Below are 23,663 nucleotides of genomic sequence, written 5' to 3' on the forward strand. Positions count from 1 at the left end.
TTGTCAATAATTATTAAAACATTAATATAAAAGAGAACGATATTTTGTATCTAGTTTTGATCTCTTATCGTAATGATAATTGTTTGCATTTTTTTTTCAAAAATCGAAACTTTAATTTTAAAAATTTCAGGACTTCACTCGTTACGCCTGCTGGTTCCACTCACTGGGTAGCACTTTTCGGGAGAATGGAACTTTGCCCCAAGATGAATAATAGTCTAAGCCTAACCTAGTTTTTATACAAACTTTTGAGAGTAAGATAATGTTTTGTATGTGAACCTAAAATCTTGCTGCACGAGTAAATCACATATTTCGACTGTTAATAAAAATAAATGTAAGATAATTAGATGTGAACAAAAAAGTCATTTTGAATTTATAGAAATAAAAAAATAAAATTATACAATGAAAATAAAATAGACAGGTATGAATATGTAAAATGTTTATATTAATTATAATTATATGACAAGCAATTTTTTCTCGCTAATAATTATAATTTCAAAAATATCTATTGCGGAGTTACGGTTCCAAAAAAAAAAAAAATGTATGTTGTTGAGTTACGGTACTTTATATACAGTAATTTTATAAAATACTGATTCGTGCGCAGCTACGATGCTCCCGTCTGGTGTACACCAATATCGACCTAAGTCTAATGTCTGGTCGGGGACCGAAACTGTTCTCATTTCGGGCCGATCAACGCGTGTGCACTCCGCAACGACGCAGTAGTTAACACTATTGATTTTTACGTTAACAGGTGGCAGTTTCCAGGAAAACCGTCGAATGCAATAATGCAACAATTATTAATGCAACGCCGGAATGTACGTGACAGATACTGGGTCGAATTGAATTACCATAAAGTACACGAACACGAGCTTCGGATTACCGTATTAGTCTTACCGACCTCGCGAGAAACACGAATCGCACTTTACACGTATTTCATGCGAACGCGAACGGATTTATACAACAGCCGCGGAAAGAGAATGAATAAAAATAACTATTATTATCATTGGTTCTTAAATCTACCGCGTAAATTGTGTGCGCATATAGTCCCCACCGACACGTTTTCACTAGACGATCCGAAGTCGTACTAAAGTGGAAAAATTATTTTCCGGAGTTTTTTGGTGTTAAACGTATTTCAAGGATAAAAAATTAGGCTCACTAAATGAATTACTCTGAAAGAAAATTACTCTGTATTGTAAAATATCTTTAATGGGAAAAAATTATTATACATTTTTACGTAAATAATAATTTTTAGTGCGTTAATTAACGTATTATTTACAATATACGCTCATAAACCCATAACTTACATTTTCAATACCACTTGATGATAATAATGATACAGGCGATTTCATTAATGTTGCCCAGTGTTGTAGATGATTTTAATTAACCGTTGTTTTGTCTACTCGCATTATAATATTACTATTACAATGCGTGTTCAGCCAGCCAAGCCAAACAAAGCCTTGACTAGACTCCAAAACTAGCTCTCGGCTTAATCCATGCAAATTTAAATCGTTTGTAAACAAAACCGTACATAGCCCGGAGGTCGTGTAAATTCTTTAGGTAGCTACTCTAAAACCGATTTAACGAGAAAACTCGAAACGTATTTTGATTTATAGTGGTAACGATTAATAGTGCGCAAACTGTAACAATATATTACTATGACAACGCAAATGCACAATAAAATTTAGTCGGCGATCAAGATACCAATCACACGAGTGTGTGCGCACACAATTAAGTGATACCGAACACATTAGTTATTTTATCAAACATCAGTTTCCTATCGACTTGAGAAAATTTTTGGATTAAAAACAAATAAATAACGATAAAAAAAAAAATGCATAATAAAGTTAATTCCTATTAAACGGATGTGAAGCATTTAGTGTTCGTGAAAACTAAATACGTTTAAAGTTACCTGTAAAAAACGTCGTAATTCATTTAGAGCAATCCGCATAAATTTAATTGAAATTATTATAAGATTATAATTATTACTATTTTTATGTTATAAGCCTAGAGTTTAGAAAGAATATAGTTCGCGAACACATATATATGTTTTACTTATGATAATACGTACATAGGTACAAGTAAAATACAAATTTAGAAATATAGATGATAATATAAATATATAATAAATATAAGAACTTCATTTGTATTTATATTTATAATGTTTATCATCGTTTATTACTTTTAATCATTATTACCTAGCAGTGTTGGGAATAGATAATGCAAAATTTATTTCGGTAAAGATAAAAGATAATTTCATTTTTATCTAGATAAAAAAAAAGATATTTTCAAAAAATATTATATTTTGGTCAATATTTCATATTCTAATAATATCTATGAAGACTCAATTATAATCATTATTATCAATAGGTACCTAGGTGTTTAATGTTTATTGTAGTAATGTAGTATACCATTAAGCAAACATTATTTATATATAATGTACAATATTTAATAATAGTTGGGGCAGTTGAAAGTGGGTCGTTTTTTCGTGCATTTAGACCAATAAGCAAAAGAAAAAAAATACACTTCCAGAAGTCCAATTTTCATTTTCAAAAAATGTTTGGATTTTTTTTACTCCTTATCTGTGTTGTGTAGGAAATTAATTTTTTATTTTATGTTTTTTTACTAACAATAAAGTAAAAGTGAATTTTGAAAAAAAAAGAAAATAAATTTGATACTATAATAATTAAACAATAGAAAAATAATTGAAAATCCATTTTCTACATAATCTAGAAAACAGAATAATGAATTTAAATATGTTTTCAAAATTGAAATCGGGCTTTTGGTACTGAGTGAATTTTTCTTCCGCTTTTTAGGACTTTCATAGCCGCCTACGAGTTGAAACATTTTAAATTGCAAAATACCAAACAGTAATACTAAAAAAAAAATAATATATAATAAATATACTAAATACTAAATAGTGACGTGTGACTGCGCGTAGGTACGTGATACAGATTTCTGAGAATCTTAGCCATGACTATTATACAGGCAATAAGACATCAATTACGTACCAATATTATAGCAGTAGAATAATAATAATACACAGCTGCTAATAAAATAATATTCAGTATATATGTGTTTTTTTTTGTGTGTCGGTCATCATGTTTTGGGGGCAGTAAAAGTGCTTCAATTTTAAAAACCTAGGGTGGTTTCTAGTAGCAAAGTGAATCTAGTTGGTGCTTTGGGTGGTCAAAAGTAAAAATCGGGAACTCGCTAGCCTCGGTCATAGAGTGTAATACGAATGTGAATTTAGACTCGTAAAAATTGAAAATTTGGACGCTCATAATAATTTTTTAATTGACTTAAGCTCGATTTTTTTATAATCATTGTAAGCAAAACTTATGGACAACAGTATATTTCAACTAATATTGATTAAATTTTAATGAAAAAAATAAAATAAAAAGTGGTATAAACTTACTATTAATATAGAATTATTTTAAAGCTATTAAACTTTCAGTTTTCTTAAAAAATGTAATGTGGTACCGATTTAGTGTGGTAACATTATTATTACCTACTTTTACTATACAAAAACATAATATTAATTTTCAATGAAAACAATATTATTTTTTTTTGAAAAATAATAAATTAAAATTAATAAAACAGACTTTATGGTATTTTAACACAAGTATTTAAATTTTGGTAAAAATACAATTAAAAAGTATTCAAAATACTTTAAAAACACATAAAAAATTGTATTTAGAATACCATATAAATTCTTCAAAAAATATTTTAATACAAGTATTCAAATACTTTACAAGACTGCAAATCATATAATATACTTTTCTAATTTCTTTTCACTAGGTTTATTTGTGGGGATAGACGTATTGTTAATATAAATAATTTAATTGATTCAATTCAAAAAATCAACCATCCACTATTTGGCTGCTCATCGATCTTACTTTAATAAATGAAAAAAAATAATTATTTTTAATCCTAATTTATTTTTTAGTGTATGATGTGCAACAAATTATAAGTCATAACAACTAATTCGTCGTCGATGTGCATAAATACAGAAGTGGTTCCAGTAGTTGTAAATACTGGACAATGATACAATACAATATGCGCTGTGACGGTAATCAAATTATTGTTGACTGTTAACTGATAAAACATAATAATTACACGTTCGGGGAACTCACGCACACTAATGATCAGTTATTACACACACACACAGCAATTCCAAATGAATATAACATATTGCTTATACTCAAACCCTTAAAAACGATTCACTTTCAACCGCCTTAAAAGAAATTGTTTATTTTCATTTATTCAATAGTAAAATGTACTTATTAAAAAATTAATGAAATTTTATACTTATGTATTGTAGTAAAAATTTTATAATATATTTCCATATGCTTTGTGTTATATACAGTTTATAAATTATAAATGTATAATTTAAAATTTATATTAAATTATTATAATTTTATACATTATTACATTTTTGAATATATTTAAATTATGTCTTGGCTTTTTTTAATTTGCTTCACCTACGGTCTGAAAATGATAAATTAATTATATTTACTGATTCCTCGTATTTTAAATCTTAATTGTTATCAGAAGACTATATTTAAAATATTGCTTTTAGCTTTAGGGTTTAATTCATTTTTTTTTTAGCTTGACGTCTTGGTTATCCAAATCCTTGGAAAGTACTGCCACTTTTCATTTTTTGGAAAAATTCTGAATTATGTTATCAGCCTTTCTTTTCCTCTTCAAATCTATTGTTATTTGACACGTTATTATCTCGTTAAATATAAACGGTTCGACAAAAAGTTTAATCGTTCAGATTAATACTGGTAATAAATTCGGTTATTCATGCGAACAACTAAAGACGAAACATCAAGGATTTATTATTTTAAATAGTTTTCTTTATCTATAATTCAAATACCATAGCTACACATTTTCAAGTTAAATACAAAATTAAATCAGATGTTTTATGTATATTAATAAAAATGATTAATAAAGAATTCTTAAAATTAAAAAACGATACGCGAACGTCAATCACGTTTTTCAAAGTAAACGTGCATTTTTTCGTTATTTATATTTTAAATGTACTTAAACGATTTTTGGAGCGTTCAAATGTATTTACCATTTTAAAAATATATGCATAAATATAATTATTATTAATTATAATATGTTTAAGTTTAGGTTTAAACATTAAGTAAAATGCGTATACTATACGATATTATAACATAAATACAAAATGTAAACATTTAAATGAACTAGGTTCATTTAAATAACTTAAATAAGAATATAAATTTTCAAGTTTCTTTTTAAAATTAAAATTTTTTTCACCTAAACCATAATTTCTGCAGGATTTCCAGATCCTTTTTCATTTTTTTTTTTTTTTTTTTTTTTTTTTTATAATATTTTGGTGTTTTAAAGAATAAATACAATTATATAATGTAATTAAAATTTCCCATTGAATATGGGAAATGAAATTTAATATAATAATATCAATTTATAACTCTTTTTTTAGTACAAGTTCATAAATGCAATACTGCATTATAGTCAACTTTATTTCAGTTTAAATAAAATTTCTATTGTAGTTTTATTAAAATTAAGTAGATACAACTGTTAAATGTGTTAGCCATTGATACACGTTTTCTAATTTGTCTTTAAATCATACATTGCTAACATTTTAACAACAATATTTAATTAAAATATGTACACAGATTATACTTAAGTTTAACTAAACAATAACATAATTTTAAAATTAATATAATATTTAATAAATAAAATAATTTTAATCATATTTTTAATTATTTATACATATTTATTTTAATAAATGACAACATACAATGTAAAATTAATTCTAGAAAAGTACATAAATTTTACAAAATGTTCAGTTTACCAAAACAAATAAATTATAGAAAAACTAAAGAATCTTAGTATAAATAAAGTTAAAAATTACAATAGTTCCAATACAATTTCAATGGATTCATTCAAATTCCCCTAGATATACAACTTTATCACTGGATCCAGACATAACTGAAAATAATAAAAATTTAATAAAATTAATAAAAACACAAACATACTTATTACCATTGGGGTAACTTGTCAATAATATGAAACTTTTTAACAAAGTAAACACTGCCAAATATAGTATACACATTTGGTCTGCTCAATAAATTTTTGTGTTTTTTTTTTCTAAAGCAACTTATTATCATAATAGTTGACTTACTTATTGGTTCTTTAGGATGAAAATCTACATCATTAACACTACCATTATGACCAGGTAACTTATACAATATTCTACGTGTATTAGCATCCCAAATATATACAAAACGATCAGCTGAACCAGCTGAAACTTTTGAACCATCTGGTGACCATGCACACCGCAATAAATTCTGTTAGCAAAAATTAAAAATATCTTAAAACTGAGAAAGCAACAATATACTTTTTATTGGAATTAATAAATTGTATAACCTTTTCAAAATTATGAGTGTGCCCAGAAAATACTTTCAAACATCTGTCAGCTGGTGCATAAGGTCTGACATCCCATATTCTTAAACTGTTGTCCATTGCATTTGACAGTAAGTAACAACCATCAGGAGATAGTTCAAGTCCAGTTACTGTATCGGTATGACCAGGTAAACGGTGAAGTAATGCTTTTTTACGTAAATCCCAAATCTGACAAATTTAATTTCACAATAATAGATATAATAGATAAACTATTTAAAATATAAGTAAATACTTTTATTTCATTATCTAGACCACCAGTTATGACTTGATCAGCAGTATCATTAAAACATACAGCCATCACTTGAAAGTTATTATTGAAAGTAGTTACTGCATCACCCCCTCGTTTTCTAGGATCCCATATTTTTATAGTACAATCATCTGAAGCACTAGTGATCATTTGAGGTCCACGCCTTGCTGAGTCACAAGAATTAACAAATCCTGTGTGTCCTATAACAAGATTAATTGTATATACTAATTATACAAACTGAAAAATAAAGGGAAAATCATCATTTATTATGTAGGCATAATAATATTTGTACTAATAGTCTTATATTATCTTATATGATAAGAAATTAAATCTAGAAATTTAACTATAGGTACAATAATTTAAAATGTTTTAGTTTTAATGTATTTGTATAGTATCAAGGAATAACTCTCGCCTACATACATGGTAAGCAATGTATTTTACACAGTATTACATATACAGCTGAGTGGTTATATGATAAAATTATTTTATTATACATATTATTTAAGCACAATAGTTTTTATATAAGTGGAATTATGTTTAAATGATAACAAATTCTAGTAAGTATTATTATTCCATTTCTTAAGAAATATACCAATTCAAAAATAAAAAAAAATTAAAAAAAAGATGGTAATTATCTAAATTTATCTAAATATGTTTAAATGGTTATATAAAATATATTCCCCACTTAGAATAATTTCTCTAAGTTATTGACAAGGCCATAACTAGGGGGTTAGATTTTGGACCCCTAACAACTTTTTCTTAAAATAAAATTAAAGACCTATCTAAAACATTTGAAAGTTTAAAATTTACTAGTCAAAAACATATTTATACTCTAACCCTTTCCCCAAAAAAAAAAAAAAATTTTTTCTGCTTATGGTATAAGATCTAGGTTATACAATTATATAATATATAATATATTTAATATTATACAATGTAGTACCTTTAAGTTTTTTTACTCTTTGACCTTTGTATATGTCCCAGAAGGACACTGTCATATCAGTACTACTCGTATATATTAATGATCCATCGGTAGAAAATTTCATGTCCAAAATTGCTCCTGAGTGACCAGCAAGAACACCCAAGTTTTCACATTCACCATATACACTCCATATAACTGAAATAAGAAAATTAACATAATGAAAATAAAATTAAATAAATAAAATAATGAAAAATTAAAATATTGAAAAAAAATGTAGATAAAGAAATATTATAAAAAAAAAAAATATTAACATACAAATTTTTCTGTCAAAACCAGATGATGCCAAGTATTCTCCTTCAGGGTGAAATTTTGTTGCAAATATATCCCCTTCATGGCCTTCTAATGCCATAATTGGCATGAAAAGACTAGATGTACGAGCATTAACCTGTCAAAACAAAAAAATAAATAAAATAAACATTATAATCCATAGCAGAATATTAAAAGCTTATTAAATTTTAATGTAAATTTGAATATGTTTTAGCTATTTCTTTGTAAGAAATCTACAATCTTTTTTTTAAAAATTGAGTAATTTGATAATGCATATTATACAACAGTTGTAAACATAGTTTTAATTAAAAGCATAGGCGTAAACTGGGGAAGGGGGGAAAGAAGGGGAAATTTCCCCCTGGAATAAATAAGGAGGGTAGTGCTCCCTCTGATATTTAAAATAAGTACAAAACAGCTGGTTATAGCTATTACTATATAATTTTTTTTTTTAAATCTAAATTTTCAATATTTGTTTATCTAACATAATGCTAGAAAATGAATAGTTTTCTAAAATAATATGTAGGTAGTAAAACGGCATTTAGCCATGGACAGAGTTGGACTAGGCCACCGGTGCATGCCCCGGCGGGCTGCTGTAATTTTGGTTAAATAAAATTACTTAGATTTTTTTGTTTTTAATTTAATGCGTCTAGCTTCTATTCTTATAATAAAATAAAAAATATTGCCTTAAAACATAACATTACTAATGGATGCAGTGACACAGGATAACTCGAAATTTGAAAATTGAACATATTTAATGTCGCGATAGGACGATTGATAACAATAATTTCATCACAATATTTATAAATAGAAAAATTGTAGGAAATTCGAATACAAAAAATGTATACAATATGTTAATCATACGACGCAATCCCTATTTTTTAGTGAACCCCGACACAAAGTGTGCAGTCCAAAACTGCAAGTGTACACTACAGGATTCAAGAAGTGTGTACCTACTAAATACTAATAAATTAGACTACTATGAAGGTGTTTTTCGGGAAATCAATTCAAGCAAAATAGCTTATAAGGACTAAAATATATCTATTATATTTAAAGTTATATACCCCACATTAAAATAAATAATTTGTAAACAGTTTTCAGATTTATACCAGACAAAAGTATATTTTCAGTTTAAAAAAAAATAATATCAGATTGGTTTTTAGTTTAACTAATTATAATGTGCAATTCGAAAAAAGAACTATTACTAAAAATTATTACTGACATTGTACTAAAAATTATAATCATATGGAAGGGGGTAGAGAGAAGCTTTGTATCATATCATTGTATATTAAAAAATGTGTAGTACGAATTTTTATGAAAAATAGGGACTGATACAACGTACTGTTTGCGTTTGTTCTAACATTTAACCAAAAGAAAATGTTAGTATGGGTAGACACGGTCGCGCAAGTTATGCGATAAGGAAATTGTTTTTTCAATAATAATAATTTTTATAAGATTTATTAGACTTTTATTTAAAAATATTTTAATAGCTTTGACATTCAGTCAATAACAAGTATGTTACTAGTTTCCAACCTCTCTGTTGACTTCAAGTCAATTTTTACCGGTAAGCAATTATTTTATTAAAAAACAATATATTCTAACTCAGTGGTAGGCAACCTTAATAGACCTATGGGCCACATTCACAAATTAAAAATGGTTCTAGGGTCAGACAGTATAAAAAATTTATATGATATTCAATGAAAATTACTAGTTTTGAAATTTACTGCAGGCCACATAAAAGAGACAATAGTTGCTGACCCCACTGTTCTAACTCAATTAAAATTAAATATATAAACATATTTAAATAAAATAATTTTTTATGGTGTAAAATTTATCTTAATAGGTAGGTCATTATATCAATATTATAGATAAGATATATTATGCGTAAACTAGATTTATTTAAGGTATAACATTAAATCTGAAAATATTCAAATGTGCTTGTGTGTATATTGTTTTTTGAATTACGAAGATACATTTTCAGTTAAACAATAATTTGATTAGATACCTACTTACTGATAAAATTCCATTGAGGCCGTTCGAAATTATTTAGTCCGGGCCGAGCTATAGAGCTAGTCCAACCCTGGCCGCGGATACCCTTTTCTCTTTAGATATGTAATGATATATTTGCCCCCCTAATAAATTTCCAAGTTACGCCCATAATTTAAAGTATATTAAAAATATTATCATGATTAATATATATATATATATAAATAAACCAATGATCAATTAAGGAATATCTGTTTTTGTATTTTATACTGAAAAAACTAATACTTAAAAGATTGGAATAGTCATCTATGGATAATCATTAAGGGATACGTAATACCCTTTTTAAATATTTGATAAATTTTCTATTTTTACTTCAAATAATGGTACATGAATAAGATGCATTGTTTGAGGTTGTACTATAAATGTATATACTAATAATATAATTTAAAAGTTATAAAATAAATATTTATAATAACTTATATTTCAATATGAATACAAAAATTTGATTAAATTTACAGCCAATTAAAACTTTATTTTGCTATGAATCTTAATAATAATAAACCTAGATACATAAATTATAATTTATTTATACAAAATATATAAATAAGCTCAAATAACAAACTTACCTTGTCAGTTTTTATGTATTTTTCTCGTATTGCTTTATTCTGTTCGCCATCAGCCAAAGCTACTTCACTTTTACGTTTTACCATTTTTCAAGTTAACGGTTATGAAGAAAAAATAATAATCACTCAGGTAAAACACTAACAATAATATACTCAACTGCAATTTTATGATACATGCACAGTCAAAAAGTAAAATGAATTAGTTAAAATATATTTATTATGAACATAAGCATAACTATGAAACAGTCTATCAATAACTATGTTTATACTGTGATATGATAGATTTTTGTTTTATGTTCGTTCAGTTCGCGATAGAAATTTGAGGTTATATTTACTAGAAGGAACATAAAAACGAAAACGAATTATCTGAATTATCATCAGTCATCACATATTATTGGTTACCGGCTACCAACTTCAAGCGTAAAATTCAAGTTTGTTTTTTGTACAAATTTCTGATGCAGTTTTTTTTTTAATAAATTACAATATAAAATTGGACCGATGAGCGCGACACGTCGTTTGTATTGAAAAATTAAATCGATCAACTGTGTTTATATGAAAAATTCGACAAAAACATCTGATATTTTTAAAGTCCTCAAACGTTCAATTTTAAAGTTATGAAAATTTGCTCCTGAGTTCAGAATTTTATGAATATTGTACGAGTGACGTTCGATCCATGAGATTGTCCTATTGAACCATACATGCTGTTGACCATTAGACCAGATGATTTTAATCCATCAAAAAGTCGTATAGACTTTTAATATTGTAAACAGTAGGTAAATGATGTTCAATAATGTAAGATCACACACATCCCAACTATGACAAACATGTATACAATCGATAGACTTTTAGTGATTCTAGCCGGTATGCTCTTTGCCGTGCTAAACGTAAAATCGGGAACGGTGCCTGTGTCAAATGCAAAAAAGATGACTGTTAGTGACCTTATGATTGTCAGTAACAATAGTTTAGGTTTTGTAGATTATTTCAAAAAACTTGAACTCGACCAGCGATGCAATATGCCAATATTGAGCATTTATGAGTACAAAAAGTTTGAAAATGACAATAACATTACTCCATGTCTATGCACAATTATTTACAATATGACCCAAGAACTAAATACCATTCTTGAAAATGTATCTGAAACAGCTAAAATCAATATTAGTAGTTACCAATCAAATAACTTGGCATTGTACGAAGTTTGGAAAAATGTATCCATTAAGTCTTCATCATTAAAATTATTTATGGAGCCATTGAAGGATGAAGAAAAGTGGAGAAATATTTGTCATTCTATCGAAAACGACAATGAAGTTACAAGATATTGTAAATTTTTAAATTTTGAAATCATGTTATGGCATAATATTTTGCCAAAACCTAAAGAACGTAAGTACACTTACTTAATAACTATTATTTAATTAGAATTACAGTTTTATATAAATTTAATTATTTTATAGCAGCTAAAGAAAATAATGTTGATAATATTCTGAAAAATGTTATTGAAAAGATTTCTAGTGTTAAAACCATAGAGACTGTCGGAATTGATGGTAACGAAATGGATGTAAGTATATCAAACATAAAAAGGTTTATTGAAAATAATAGTTTTTGAAATATTCTCAAAAATCACAACATCTAATGAGGTATTAGCTTATTTGTATAAATTAATCTTAAAATTAGGGAAATTTGGTTTTTAAAATATTATTTTTGATGATTTTTTTAGAAATTTGTTTTGTTTTTTTTTTTTATCTATCATTGACTATAGTTAATTTATGTTCAAAATTATCTTGATATTTATATGATAAGTAAAGAGGTATTAATATAAAAAACCAAAGCTATGTTTTAGTTATTATTTTATTTTGTTTCTACAAATCTTATAATTTTTCATAATATTATCAAACTATAATAATCAATATTAATAAAACATAAAATTGCTTATTTGTTTTAAAAAAATCTATGCTGAAATTCGATAAAATATTATAAATCATCAATCAATATAAATATATTAACAGTATAACTAAACCATGTTAATAATTATATTTATTAAATAAAAATAGAATACTTGAATGCCAAAGTAAATCATAATTTCCTTAATTGCATCATCTTTTTTTATATATCTGTAGTATCTTAAATATGTTTAAAAGTTTTGACTCTATTTTATAAATCTGAAAATATTGCAAATTTTAAATATGAATTCAAATTTTATTAATATTTAATAGTTTATATTAAAAAGTGTTTTATTATACCTTATTATTTTAACTTAAATAATTATACAGTTTGCATTTAATTTATAATAATTTAAAACCTCATTTCCATAGCTACTTTTAAATTATATGTAAGTATTAGAAAAATTATTTAATCATGGTTTAGGAGCAGTATTAATAAGTGTGTGTGTGTGTGTGTATGTAAAATATGTTGATACATTATTAAGATTGATTTATGTTTATAGATTTCTGACCAATAAAATAGTATGTACTTTATTAACTTTATAGAATGTACATATTAATAATTGTTAAAATATTTTTTAGCCAGTCTCAGATGATACATCACAATTGAATAATATCAATAATGATGATGAACTTGCAGAAAAAAATAATAATAAAGAAGAAGATATTATCGGTGAAGAGATTCAAAATAAACCAATAGATGGAGGTGTACTTAACCCTAGCAAACTTAAAGATAATTCAAGTAAGTGATTTATATTTGTATAAATATTAAATCACTAATTCATGATTTATATTTTCAGAATCTAATAATGATTATGCTAACCCTGAGGATGTTACCTTAGTTGATTCAGGTAAACAACATTTATTAATCTTTTATTCAAATTTAAAAATTATAAAAGTTAAAAAGTCATAAGTCTTTAATGTTTAATTAGCAAAACAATAAGTAATAAATAAAATCTTATAGTTACTTAAGTTCTAACTTATTTCTAGTATATATTTTAAGTTAATTAATATGAAAATAATGTATTTTTTCAGAAGCCAAGAAAGAAACTCAATCAAGGTTTAATCAAAAAAATACTTTTACTAACCATGATTTTGATGATGTAGAAGATTCACATTTTCTTTTCTATTTTGGCATTATGACTGTATTTTCGTTGCTCTTTTATTTAGCGTTATACAATAAAAAAAAAGTAAGATAATAACTTTTAAAAGTGTATTTTTTTGATTTAAATGTATTAATTTTTTATGACTAATAAATAATTTTAAAAAAATATAAATTATTTATCATTTTTTAAATAAATATATTTAAATTAAACACATTAAATCTTCTTCCAATATTTCTTATGAAAAATTATCTTATTTACAGATTATTGCTCTTTTAATTGAAGGTCGGCGAAATACTAATCACCGAAGGCGTCCAAACACAGCTAGTTATTCGAAAGTAGAGACTGATGATGGTACAACTGTATTTTAAATAAATGTGTTACTTAGTGAGTTCTGTTGGAAATATAAAATTAATTGTAGGCTCTCAATACTGTATTGAGTGGTGAAAAATGTTCTATACCAGAAATCAACATTATAATTAAATATAATACATTAGAAAAAATTCTGTGATGAAAATATGTGTACATAATTTTTATAACTTTTTTTTTTTAGGAACCATTAATTCTTTATTTTGATGTAAGATATACATTTAATGTTGATCTTATCTTTTAAACTTTCCCAAAAAAAAATGTATTGAAACAATTACCTAGATTTGAATTAGTTTTTAAGAAAATAGTTTTGTCATTTTTATTTATAAAGTAATAAACTATTTATGTATACTTAATTTAAAATTATTTTGTTAATTTAGTTGGTATTTAAATAACTTATTCAACCTACAGTTGTATAGTACAACTGAAATCAATTTATACAATGACAACTGTCTCATAAATTTTGTTATAAATGTTGCTCATAAATTATAATTCTTAATCCATCCTAGGTATAAACGCCATCAGGATGGTGCATCATACATAGTATATATTCTGATTTCTAAATAATGTTTAAATTATTTAAGTTAAATATATAGAAATATTTTTTTCAAATTGTATGATAATACAAAATTATTTTCGTTTTTTTGATGTCTATAAAGTAATACTAGAAAATCCAATAATGATAATAAAAGCCTCTATCCTACATTTTTAAATGTTATTCTCTTTTTTAAATTCATGGAGGTACAAATGCACCCTTATGTACCCCTCTTGCAACGCCCATGATCCCAGGTATTTTTCATCTTAAATATATATTCCTATGAACCATGAGATCTTCATCAAATTTCTCAAGAATCAATTCCTTAAAAAAAAATACTAAGTATTATATATACAATTACATATTTAATAATACTATCTCATAAAACCAAAGCCATATTAAACTACATTCATCTGCTATTTTACATTTTCAGTTAACAAAATATTCCAGAGTTAATAATTATTAGTTATTATTATATAATGATTATTAATACAATATTTATTATATTAATTCAAATACTTTGGTGCATTAATTTTTAATCCTGCTTCAGTTGGAATAAACTCTTCATAATTGTACCCTATAAAATAATATTGCATTTTTCTATAACCAACTTTTTCTTATTATTTATTACTAGGATTCCAGAGTTATTGCAATTGCATATTCTTTAATAATAACTTTAGAATAATCTGAGTAAAATATTAATTTTTTTTCAAGACTTAGGTAATGGACATATATTATACATATTAATTATTATAAATATTATTATAATTATAATATATTATATATATATATTATTTTTATTATTATATATTATTATTTTATTTTTTATAATATACATTATATACATTCATTTTAATTGCCTGATTTTGCATATTTTGTCGTCTTTTTAGACTAAATGCATATTGACAGATATTTGAAATTTTATTGTAATTTTGAGTATAGTTTTAAGCTTTTTGTGAATTAATAAGTAAATTTATTCTTAAGGTTAACATTCCTTTTTTTTTTTTTTACTGTCATACGTCGGTTCGGTTTTAATATACCAAATCATAGAATGAATCATTGTATCATTGGATGTATCAACCAAGTAAACAAATTGTTTTTGCATATAGTTCTGTTTATTTGTAAGTTAATACTATATCTATGTTTATATATAATAGACAAAGGGAGCAAGTTAATGAAAATAATGAACTCAAGATAAGTTAAGAGAACACAAGATTGATTAATTAAAAATTAATAAGGAAAAAAATATTAACTTAACTCAGTTTAAAAAAAGTTATTCTACTTGTTTTTTTAATTAGTATGTAAATCACATAAAAAGTCAAAAAATGACTGCATATTTTATAAAGATCTAATTTCATAAATTTTAATAAAAAAAATTGTTGAATTTTTTTATCATAATATATAACAGTGGCGCCAAAGTATTTGAAAAATACTATGACATTGTACATCAAAAAAAAAAATTCTGTAGTATAGCTGCAATTTGCTAATCGGGAAGAGTAATTACCTGCTTACCCCGTAGATCCTTTAAATACTAAGGTGAAAAATAAAATATTAAACATGTATATTATTTAAATGTTCTTTATTGGTTTTAGTTTTTGTTAAATTATTTACATGAAAATATACTTTTTTTTATTATATAATATATACCCTAAAATTATTTTTATCAAAAACTAGATACGTACGTACAAATATGGAAAAACGGCGTAGGCACTAAATTTAATTTATTCCAATATGATTTATAAATTACCATGGGTACATACGGATATTTTTATTACACAGGACTCAACCCCGTCTTGGTAAAAATACGAGTACCCGTGTAATTCAAAACACATGCAATCACAACCTCAAGTTCAAACTGGTATCGCACGATTGTGAAGGTAACATTAAATCTACTGAAAAAAAGAAATCGGGCAAAACAGCCATACTCCATGATATATTTTAGAATTTTTTCAGCTTATAATATCCAGTGTTCGAGTACTTTTCTCAGTATATATTTACGATACCAATCAATTTGTTATTTTGTTTTATTTATCATATATTTTCCAAAACATTTCTAGGAATATCTATTACGTAATATTTATTTTTGATGTTGTAAATACACGATCAAAATTTAAATTCTGAATTTTCGCAAGAAAATTGAAAAAATAATTTAAAAAAATATTCTCGGTCTATAAGGGATACGATCCACTACATCCCTGGTTGAAATGTGTCAAGATAATTTAGATTGCAGTGTGTTAACAGCTATGAGTGAGATTAAAATATGGCAGCAAAAATTAACAGAAACTCAAGAACACAACTGTTAGCAGTGAACGATATTTTTCAACATTAAAAAAAACACCAAGTGTGAAAGTAGACTGAATGGTTTGGCAGTGATGAATATACACAGTGATCAGGACCGGATTAAGAGTTTATCGAGCCTGAAGCCTAGTAGTTCAAAGGACCCTTAATCCGGCCCTGACAGTGATATGATGTAATGATCTCTGATGATATCCTTAAACATTTTAAATAAAGTATAACAAAATTAAAAATATGTTTATGTGTACTTATTGTATAAACCTTAACCCCCCCCCCCCCCTCCCCCCGTTGAAAAATATTAGCTACACCACTGCCATACATACCATAATATCGAGGGGAGAGTTCCTATCACATGATCACTTTAATCTTGCAACCAGAGGTGGATTTATCTTTTTTACGACTATAGGCACCAACAATTTTCCGCCCCTATATAGGCGAAGAAGTTATATTACCCCTTCCGAAACACCTAATCTAAATATTAAATGTACAAATGTATGAACATTCCTTTGAATTTTTAGACTATTTTTTTCGCTTTAATTAATTAGTCTACTTTAAAAAAAATGCCATTGGATGTTCCTCAAATTTTAATAAAAACAGATTTTCATAATAACAGCATAGGATTATTAACATACATTCGAATTAGTAGTATAGTGTGGCAGTGGGAATATTTATTTTTCCCCAAAATTCTGACGATAACATATTAACAAAATGCACCCATTATTATACAATTATTTTTCGTAAATATAAAGTAAATAATTTTCCAATTTTTTTGGCATACGTTTAATGTTTTCTAATAAAACATTACAGAATTAGCCGCCCCTAAACTTTGCCGCCCTAGGCAGATGCCTACAGTGCCTAATGGAAAATCCGCCTTTGCTTGCAACACTATAATAATAATAATAATAACACTAATATTGAACTATAGTGTGAATATGAACATTTTTCGGTTGTGAATAAAGTTTTTTAGGTAACGAAATGCTTTTGGTAGTAGTATTCAGAAAGGGTAACCCATTGTGCGCATATAGTGTAACTGTTGTCTATACTACTTTCTTTAAGGTCCCCACACACTGCCGCGGTGGCGATATTAAAATCGCAGACCTGAACACATTGCGGCGGTGGCGATTTTTATCCAGTATGAACATAATATATTTATATATTACCATTGATTATAAATATTTATAATCAAAGAAATTACATACAATAATTGTATAGTTAATTAATTAATTCCTATGTCATTGATAAATTGACGATTTATCTATATAGTACGTTAGTATGTACTAGAGCTCTTAATACACATGAATTCACGGAATTCACGTGTCACGTGTAAAATTCAAAATAAAAACGTATAACCTTAATTTAATACTGTACTATCAATATTTCATTAAAACTTCAAGTGCATAACATAAAATTACTAATATTCATCATTGTAAAAACGGATATATATTTGGATAAACACGTATTTCACGTGTACACGTGAATTCCGTGACACGTGTTTTAAGAGCTCTAGTATGTACTATATTAAGCATTTATACTATTGTACATATCATATTCATTATACATATAAATATATAATATTGTATTGATTATTTTTATATGAATTATTTTTAATTAATTTAAATATTATATTAAACTATAACTTGAATAGTTTCTAGGAAATAATCGAAGTCTAGACTAATATACACCATATATATTAGATAGTATAGGTACTATTAGCGTATATTTGATAAGTCAATTGAAAATACCGCTGAGTGATGGCGGTGAAATCGAGCATGCTGTGGTTTTTAAAATATTACAGCGGCGATATTTTACCGCAGCAGTGTGCGGAATCCCATTACAATACATGTGTACAAATTTAACGCCACCGCTACCGCGGCAGTGTGTGGGGACCTTTAGTTGTCACTAAACATTTATTTTTCTAATTTATTAAATGCATTAATGTAAATTTAAATTAAATTCGTTTTAAAAATCATTTTGGACCGTTTATTTTATAAGTAATTTTGTTTCCATGCCTTCCATGAAAATGCATAAATAACAATTAAAATGAAATATCCGTTAAATGTTTTTCATATGATGATCTAGAATCTCCGAAATCTATGTATTATTTATATTATATATTTATAATTTTTTTATTTATTTTTAGGTATATATTTGAAATCAATAACATTATTTATTTTGTATCTCTGTGTTTTTACGTGATGTGTTAGTCATGACTCATGACTCATGAGTAGAGCAGAGGACTTGCCCTGCACTGAATGCGGCCCTGATCACAATACTTACAGTATAAGACTTAACCAAAGGTGGGCACTAACTAGTTAGAAAGTTAAAGTTAAGTTAAAAAATTACTTTTTTAAGTAACCATCTAACTTAACTAGTTAAATTTAATGTGTAAAATAGTCTAATCTAACTCATTAGAAAAAAACTAACTAGTTATTATTATGATTATTTTTTTTCATTCCATAATTTCAAAAACTGTTCCTCAATCATGATATTTTGACTATATGCCTATATATGCCTATGTAAATTATTGGCTCATATATATTATTAATTATTAGTATTTATAATAATGCACGCACAGGAACCACAGCTTTTCCGCGTAGTCTGTAGAATGATATTTACTAGATATAAATAGTATCTATACGGGTGGCTTGACCAATTAAATGAAAACACGATGCAGAATTTTCGTGGTAGTGTTATCGGTGGTTTACGTTTACCTGATTATCTATATTACTATTTAACTATTATAGTATTACCCATTTAATAACTATATTATATCACAATATCACTAATATTTACTGTTGCGATGTGCGATTATTCTAGAATCGCGCACACATGCACCACATTAACAGAGTCACATGATGATTTTTTACATTTTGATGCTATAGAAAATCCAGAAACAGATAAACTTCAAAATGTATTTAATGAATATTCAAACTCTTCTCCTAAACTAACGTTAGCAACATTTTCTGAAAAAATACAAAAATTGTATATTAAGTATAATAAAAGTATTCCCTCTAGTGCTCACGTCGAGAGACTTTTTAGTGCAGGAGGCCAATTATTCGAAAAAAGGCGTAGGTCTAATGATAACTTTGAAATGTCACTTTTGTTAATTAAAATTTAAGAAATATTTTGAATAAAATATACTATTATATATTTTTTTATTTTGTTTCATTCTTTATGTTCTAATAACTGATAAGTGATATATCAATAATTAATTTAAATTATTAATTACCTAATTGGATCATTTTGATCAAATTACTATGTGTTTAATTCAATTTTTCAGTTTTAATCAATAATTTAAGTTAGATAATTTATTATTTACATTTCAACAAAAAGGTTTTTTAATCTATAAAAAAAAACTACCTTCTAACTACTACTCTAACTTAAGTTAATATTTTTACTCAACTAACTTCTAACTAAGTTAGAAATTTGGACTGTTTCAGAAACTAACTTACATTCTAACTTAGTTTGTTTTTTTATTAAAGTAACTTCAACTAGTTGAAAAAAATGACTAACTTGCCCAGCTTTGAACATAACTGTGACACATCTACACCAAATTCCGATAAATAACTCTTCAAGATGCTGTTAAAAGATTAACTTTAGTTAAGTCCCCTATCCTAGTCACGAGTAAAGTGGTGATTTATATACATTTAAACCAACTAAATATGCGCTAAAAATTATCATAAATATATACAACAATTTTAAAAATACACTCAAAATTTACAAAAAAAAAAAAAACATTTATTTTTTGAACATTTAAAATAATACATAAAAAAATAAATTTAAAATGACGGAAACCTACTGCAAATACTTTATTTTCTACTTATTTATAAGGAATTTATTTACCAAAATCAATTTGTAGCCAGTTTTATTCTATAAAAACTAATATCATTTAATATCAAAAATTTATTCTAAAAGAAATTTTCTTACCTAAATGTGAACTGCATTGCATGACAATCATTTAAGCTATATTAAAAAAAAAAAAAAATCATTGATCGGCGGTTGTTAGTCAAAACAATTTTATATCTTGAAAATGATCTTTGCAGAAATTAATAGGAGCGTATTTTAAAAATATCACATAATTTGGAGACTAATCTTCTCTGGTTTCAGGGGCGGTTCTGGAGGCTTACTTGGTTATTAAGTTATAATTTTTACAAAAATTATTAACAAAAACAAAACAACAATTTTCATAACAAAAATTCGAGTTGTCTTCTATACATACATTTTTTTTAGAAATACAGACTTGGGAGCGGCCCCTAGTCCCCCCATGGAACCACCCCTGGCTATTTTGAATTCATTAAGTTTCATCATTTAAAATGTTTAATATATTAATATCTGTGTCATAGCTAGGACTCAGAAGTTATATAATTTTATAAAATATTTATGCAAATGAAATTTGTGTACAAAAATAAAATATAAGGGCATATTTTTTTGAGTATATTTGTACTTTATTAAGGGCATTAATGCATGCATATTTAGTACTTTTTAAGTACATTAAGTTCCGAGCCTAATCATAGCCTTTGTTTTTTTGATAATATTTTTCTAAATTTTTGATGAACAGATAAATCCCTTATACTACAATACCTCGTGAATATTTAAAAAATGTCAACAAAAAAAAAACATCAAAATATGCATTAAAATATAAAATATGAAATTAAAATTGTAAAATAAGCAATTAAAATAAAACAAAATGGGTAAATGTCATAATATGCAAAAATATAGTCTAAAAAGTTCAATTGTTAAATCGTTGTCATGAAACAAATTTCGTTCTAATTTAGCATGTCGTACAACCACCCAAAATAAATTTACAAATTCATATAAATTCCCGTTCTAGTCATGAGGTAAATTTCGTAATTGATAGATTAATGAATTTGAGAATAATTTATATACATGCAATTGATTTTAAGCAAGGAATAAATGTTATTAAATATTTTTAACTTGTAGCTTAAATATTTTTTCCTTTACAAAATTTCCAACACATATTATCATAATACATTTTTTTAATAACTTTTATCGTAGTTTTGACGAATTATAAGTACATAAAATAACGTTGACTAATTTCTTAATATTTTTCATTTTTCCTTAAAAATGCAATAATCTTATCGTTTATTGACTATAATATCATCTTAAATTGTACAAAAATGAATATCTTAAAACTCCTTAGTTTAAATCCAAGTTTTAATTGAATTAAATGTATATACATTTCGTTCAAGATATCTTGTGCAAAGTAATAAGTTTTATTTTATCAAAATAACTTACATTTTAAATGATTATTTTTTAATTAGTGTTAATTTTAGTTTGCTATGTTTCCTTTTTTTGTTGTTAATTCCCCAGTATTATTTTAACTGTACAAACTGACCGCGTGAAACAGATTTGAATATTAAACCCCGGTACTAAGAAAGTGTACAATTACCTAATAAGGTAGGCAGAACTTTCGTTAAAGTCGCTTATAGACAATGAAGATGAATCTAGAACGTTTCGCCCCCGAACAGGACAATTTCCCCCCCGGACAAAAAATAAAAATATTAATAATATATAAAACAATAATATATGTTATTATATTATGTGGTATACAATAAAATTCTTAACTTTTTCACAAACTTATTCTAGTAAGATAGCTCACGGAAATTAAAAAAATTGAAATATTATCATTTGAAAAACTTTCACATAATTGTTTTAACCTATCGTCTATTCCTAAATTATCACGAAAAGCTCCTGCTCTATAATTTAATATTTTTACTAATGCACTTGAGTTGCTCATCTGTAGAGCTTCAATAAAAATCCATATATTAGGATGATTAATTCTCACTAGTGTTGTAAATTTATTATTCCACCCCCTTCCGAAATATTGTTTGTTCTACCTATACCAGCTTTAGTTAAGCCAAACACGTTCCATATAGAAGGCGGAAATAACGGTGGTTTTCTTGTATGTATTTTAAGTCTATGTTTTTTTTATTTCTATAACGACCGTTAACTTAAGTTGTATCAAAGTACGTAAGAATTTGATCAGCATCTTGGTTATGAAATTTTTCATATAACAACTTTATACCCATAAACAACTTTCAACTCATTTACTGGTACTAAGGGTGGATAAGATGCATTTTTAACTCTTCTTAAACTTCTTTTTACGCCGTTTTCTGCAGGCATTAACAATTTTGCTTCGTTAGATAAATTTATTACGGCTTTGGAAAATATAATAGAAGGGGTTCAGAATTATTTTTTGCATTATTTTTCATTGATGATAATGATTTTATTACCTCCACTTCAACTGGGCAGGCATTATGATTATGGTCAGTTTTAGAAACAATAACTTTAATGTTGACATCAGATGTAATACTTCCTTGACAATTATTTTCATTGTTTTTAGATTTTTTACACGATTCCAACGTATACCCACTTTAACAAGTTTTTGTTTTACATACACGAAATCATCAAATATGATTTTTTTACCACCTCTTTTAGTTTCTACTATTTCCATTTTGAAATACACAAGAATGAACAATATACAAGCTTCGCACAATATCACGAACTATACTAAGAGACCTAAAGGCAATATATGTTGTAAATAGTTTAGATAATTTGAGTTTGGTTTATCAATCATTACCCATTTAATTGGGTAATAAAAGTTATAACTCCATAACGTGAATGATTATATTCGATAGATACTGATATGATGATCGTATATCTGGGGTAAAACCAAAGAACCAACTGTCTAACCTATAATTAAAAGTAAAAAAAAAAATTTTTTTCGGGGGGAAACTGTCTCAGTCCGGTGGAGAAACGTCCAGTACCACTAAAATCATCGGGGGGGGGGGGGGAAGACACGGGGGGAAACGTCCAAATACCGATGAAGATTAACTTCTCCGAAACGGATGAAA

General features: G+C 26.1%; 2 protein-coding genes across 3 annotated transcripts; one reads left to right on the plus strand and one right to left on the minus strand.

Moving 5' to 3' along the window:
• Positions 1 to 5,837: 5,837 nt before the first annotated feature.
• LOC112687486 (U5 small nuclear ribonucleoprotein 40 kDa protein) lies at positions 5,838 to 10,825 on the minus strand. The gene is made up of 7 exons (XM_025560214.1): positions 10,556 to 10,825; positions 7,935 to 8,064; positions 7,641 to 7,814; positions 6,686 to 6,900; positions 6,418 to 6,621; positions 6,173 to 6,338; positions 5,838 to 5,979 (listed from the first exon to the last, which is right to left on the minus strand). Exons 1-7 carry the CDS (start codon positions 10,637 to 10,639, stop codon positions 5,930 to 5,932), a joined length of 1,023 nt encoding a protein of 340 aa, XP_025415999.1. The 5' UTR covers positions 10,640 to 10,825; the 3' UTR covers positions 5,838 to 5,929.
• A 126-nt stretch (positions 10,826 to 10,951) lies between these two features.
• LOC112687485 lies at positions 10,952 to 14,133 on the plus strand. Of its 2 annotated transcripts, none has more exons than XM_025560213.1 (6): positions 10,952 to 11,929; positions 12,004 to 12,104; positions 13,069 to 13,228; positions 13,287 to 13,337; positions 13,522 to 13,676; positions 13,853 to 14,133. In XM_025560213.1, the coding sequence occupies exons 1-6, from the start codon at positions 11,368 to 11,370 to the stop codon at positions 13,958 to 13,960; spliced, it is 1,137 nt and encodes a 378-aa protein (XP_025415998.1). In that variant the 5' UTR covers positions 10,952 to 11,367; the 3' UTR covers positions 13,961 to 14,133. The 2 variants fall into 2 exon arrangements, with proteins under 2 accessions (XP_025415998.1, XP_025415996.1); XM_025560211.1 differs by having other exon boundaries at positions 10,953 to 11,929; positions 12,001 to 12,104.
• Positions 14,134 to 23,663: the final 9,530 nt, after the last annotated feature.

This window comes from Sipha flava, unplaced genomic scaffold (assembly GCF_003268045.1).
Source record: "Sipha flava isolate LNK unplaced genomic scaffold, YSA_version1 34_pilon_pilon, whole genome shotgun sequence".
NCBI classification, from domain to species: domain Eukaryota; kingdom Metazoa; phylum Arthropoda; class Insecta; order Hemiptera; family Aphididae; genus Sipha; species Sipha flava.

Coding starts and splice junctions, on each gene's coding strand:
- LOC112687486 (XM_025560214.1), bottom strand. CDS start 10,639: ATGGTAAAACGTAAAAGTGAAGTAGCTTTGGCTGATGGCGAACAGAAT. Junction 8,065..10,555: donor AATACATAAAAACTGACAAG/GTAAGTTTGTTA, acceptor TTGTTTTGACAG/GTTAATGCTCGTACATCTAG. Junction 6,622..6,685: donor GTCTAGATAATGAAATAAAA/GTATTTACTTAT, acceptor TAAATTTGTCAG/ATTTGGGATTTACGTAAAAA.
- LOC112687485 (XM_025560211.1), top strand. CDS start 11,368: ATGACAAACATGTATACAATCGATAGACTTTTAGTGATTCTAGCCGGT. Junction 13,229..13,286: donor CAAACTTAAAGATAATTCAA/GTAAGTGATTTA, acceptor TTATATTTTCAG/AATCTAATAATGATTATGCT. Junction 13,338..13,521: donor TGTTACCTTAGTTGATTCAG/GTAAACAACATT, acceptor GTATTTTTTCAG/AAGCCAAGAAAGAAACTCAA.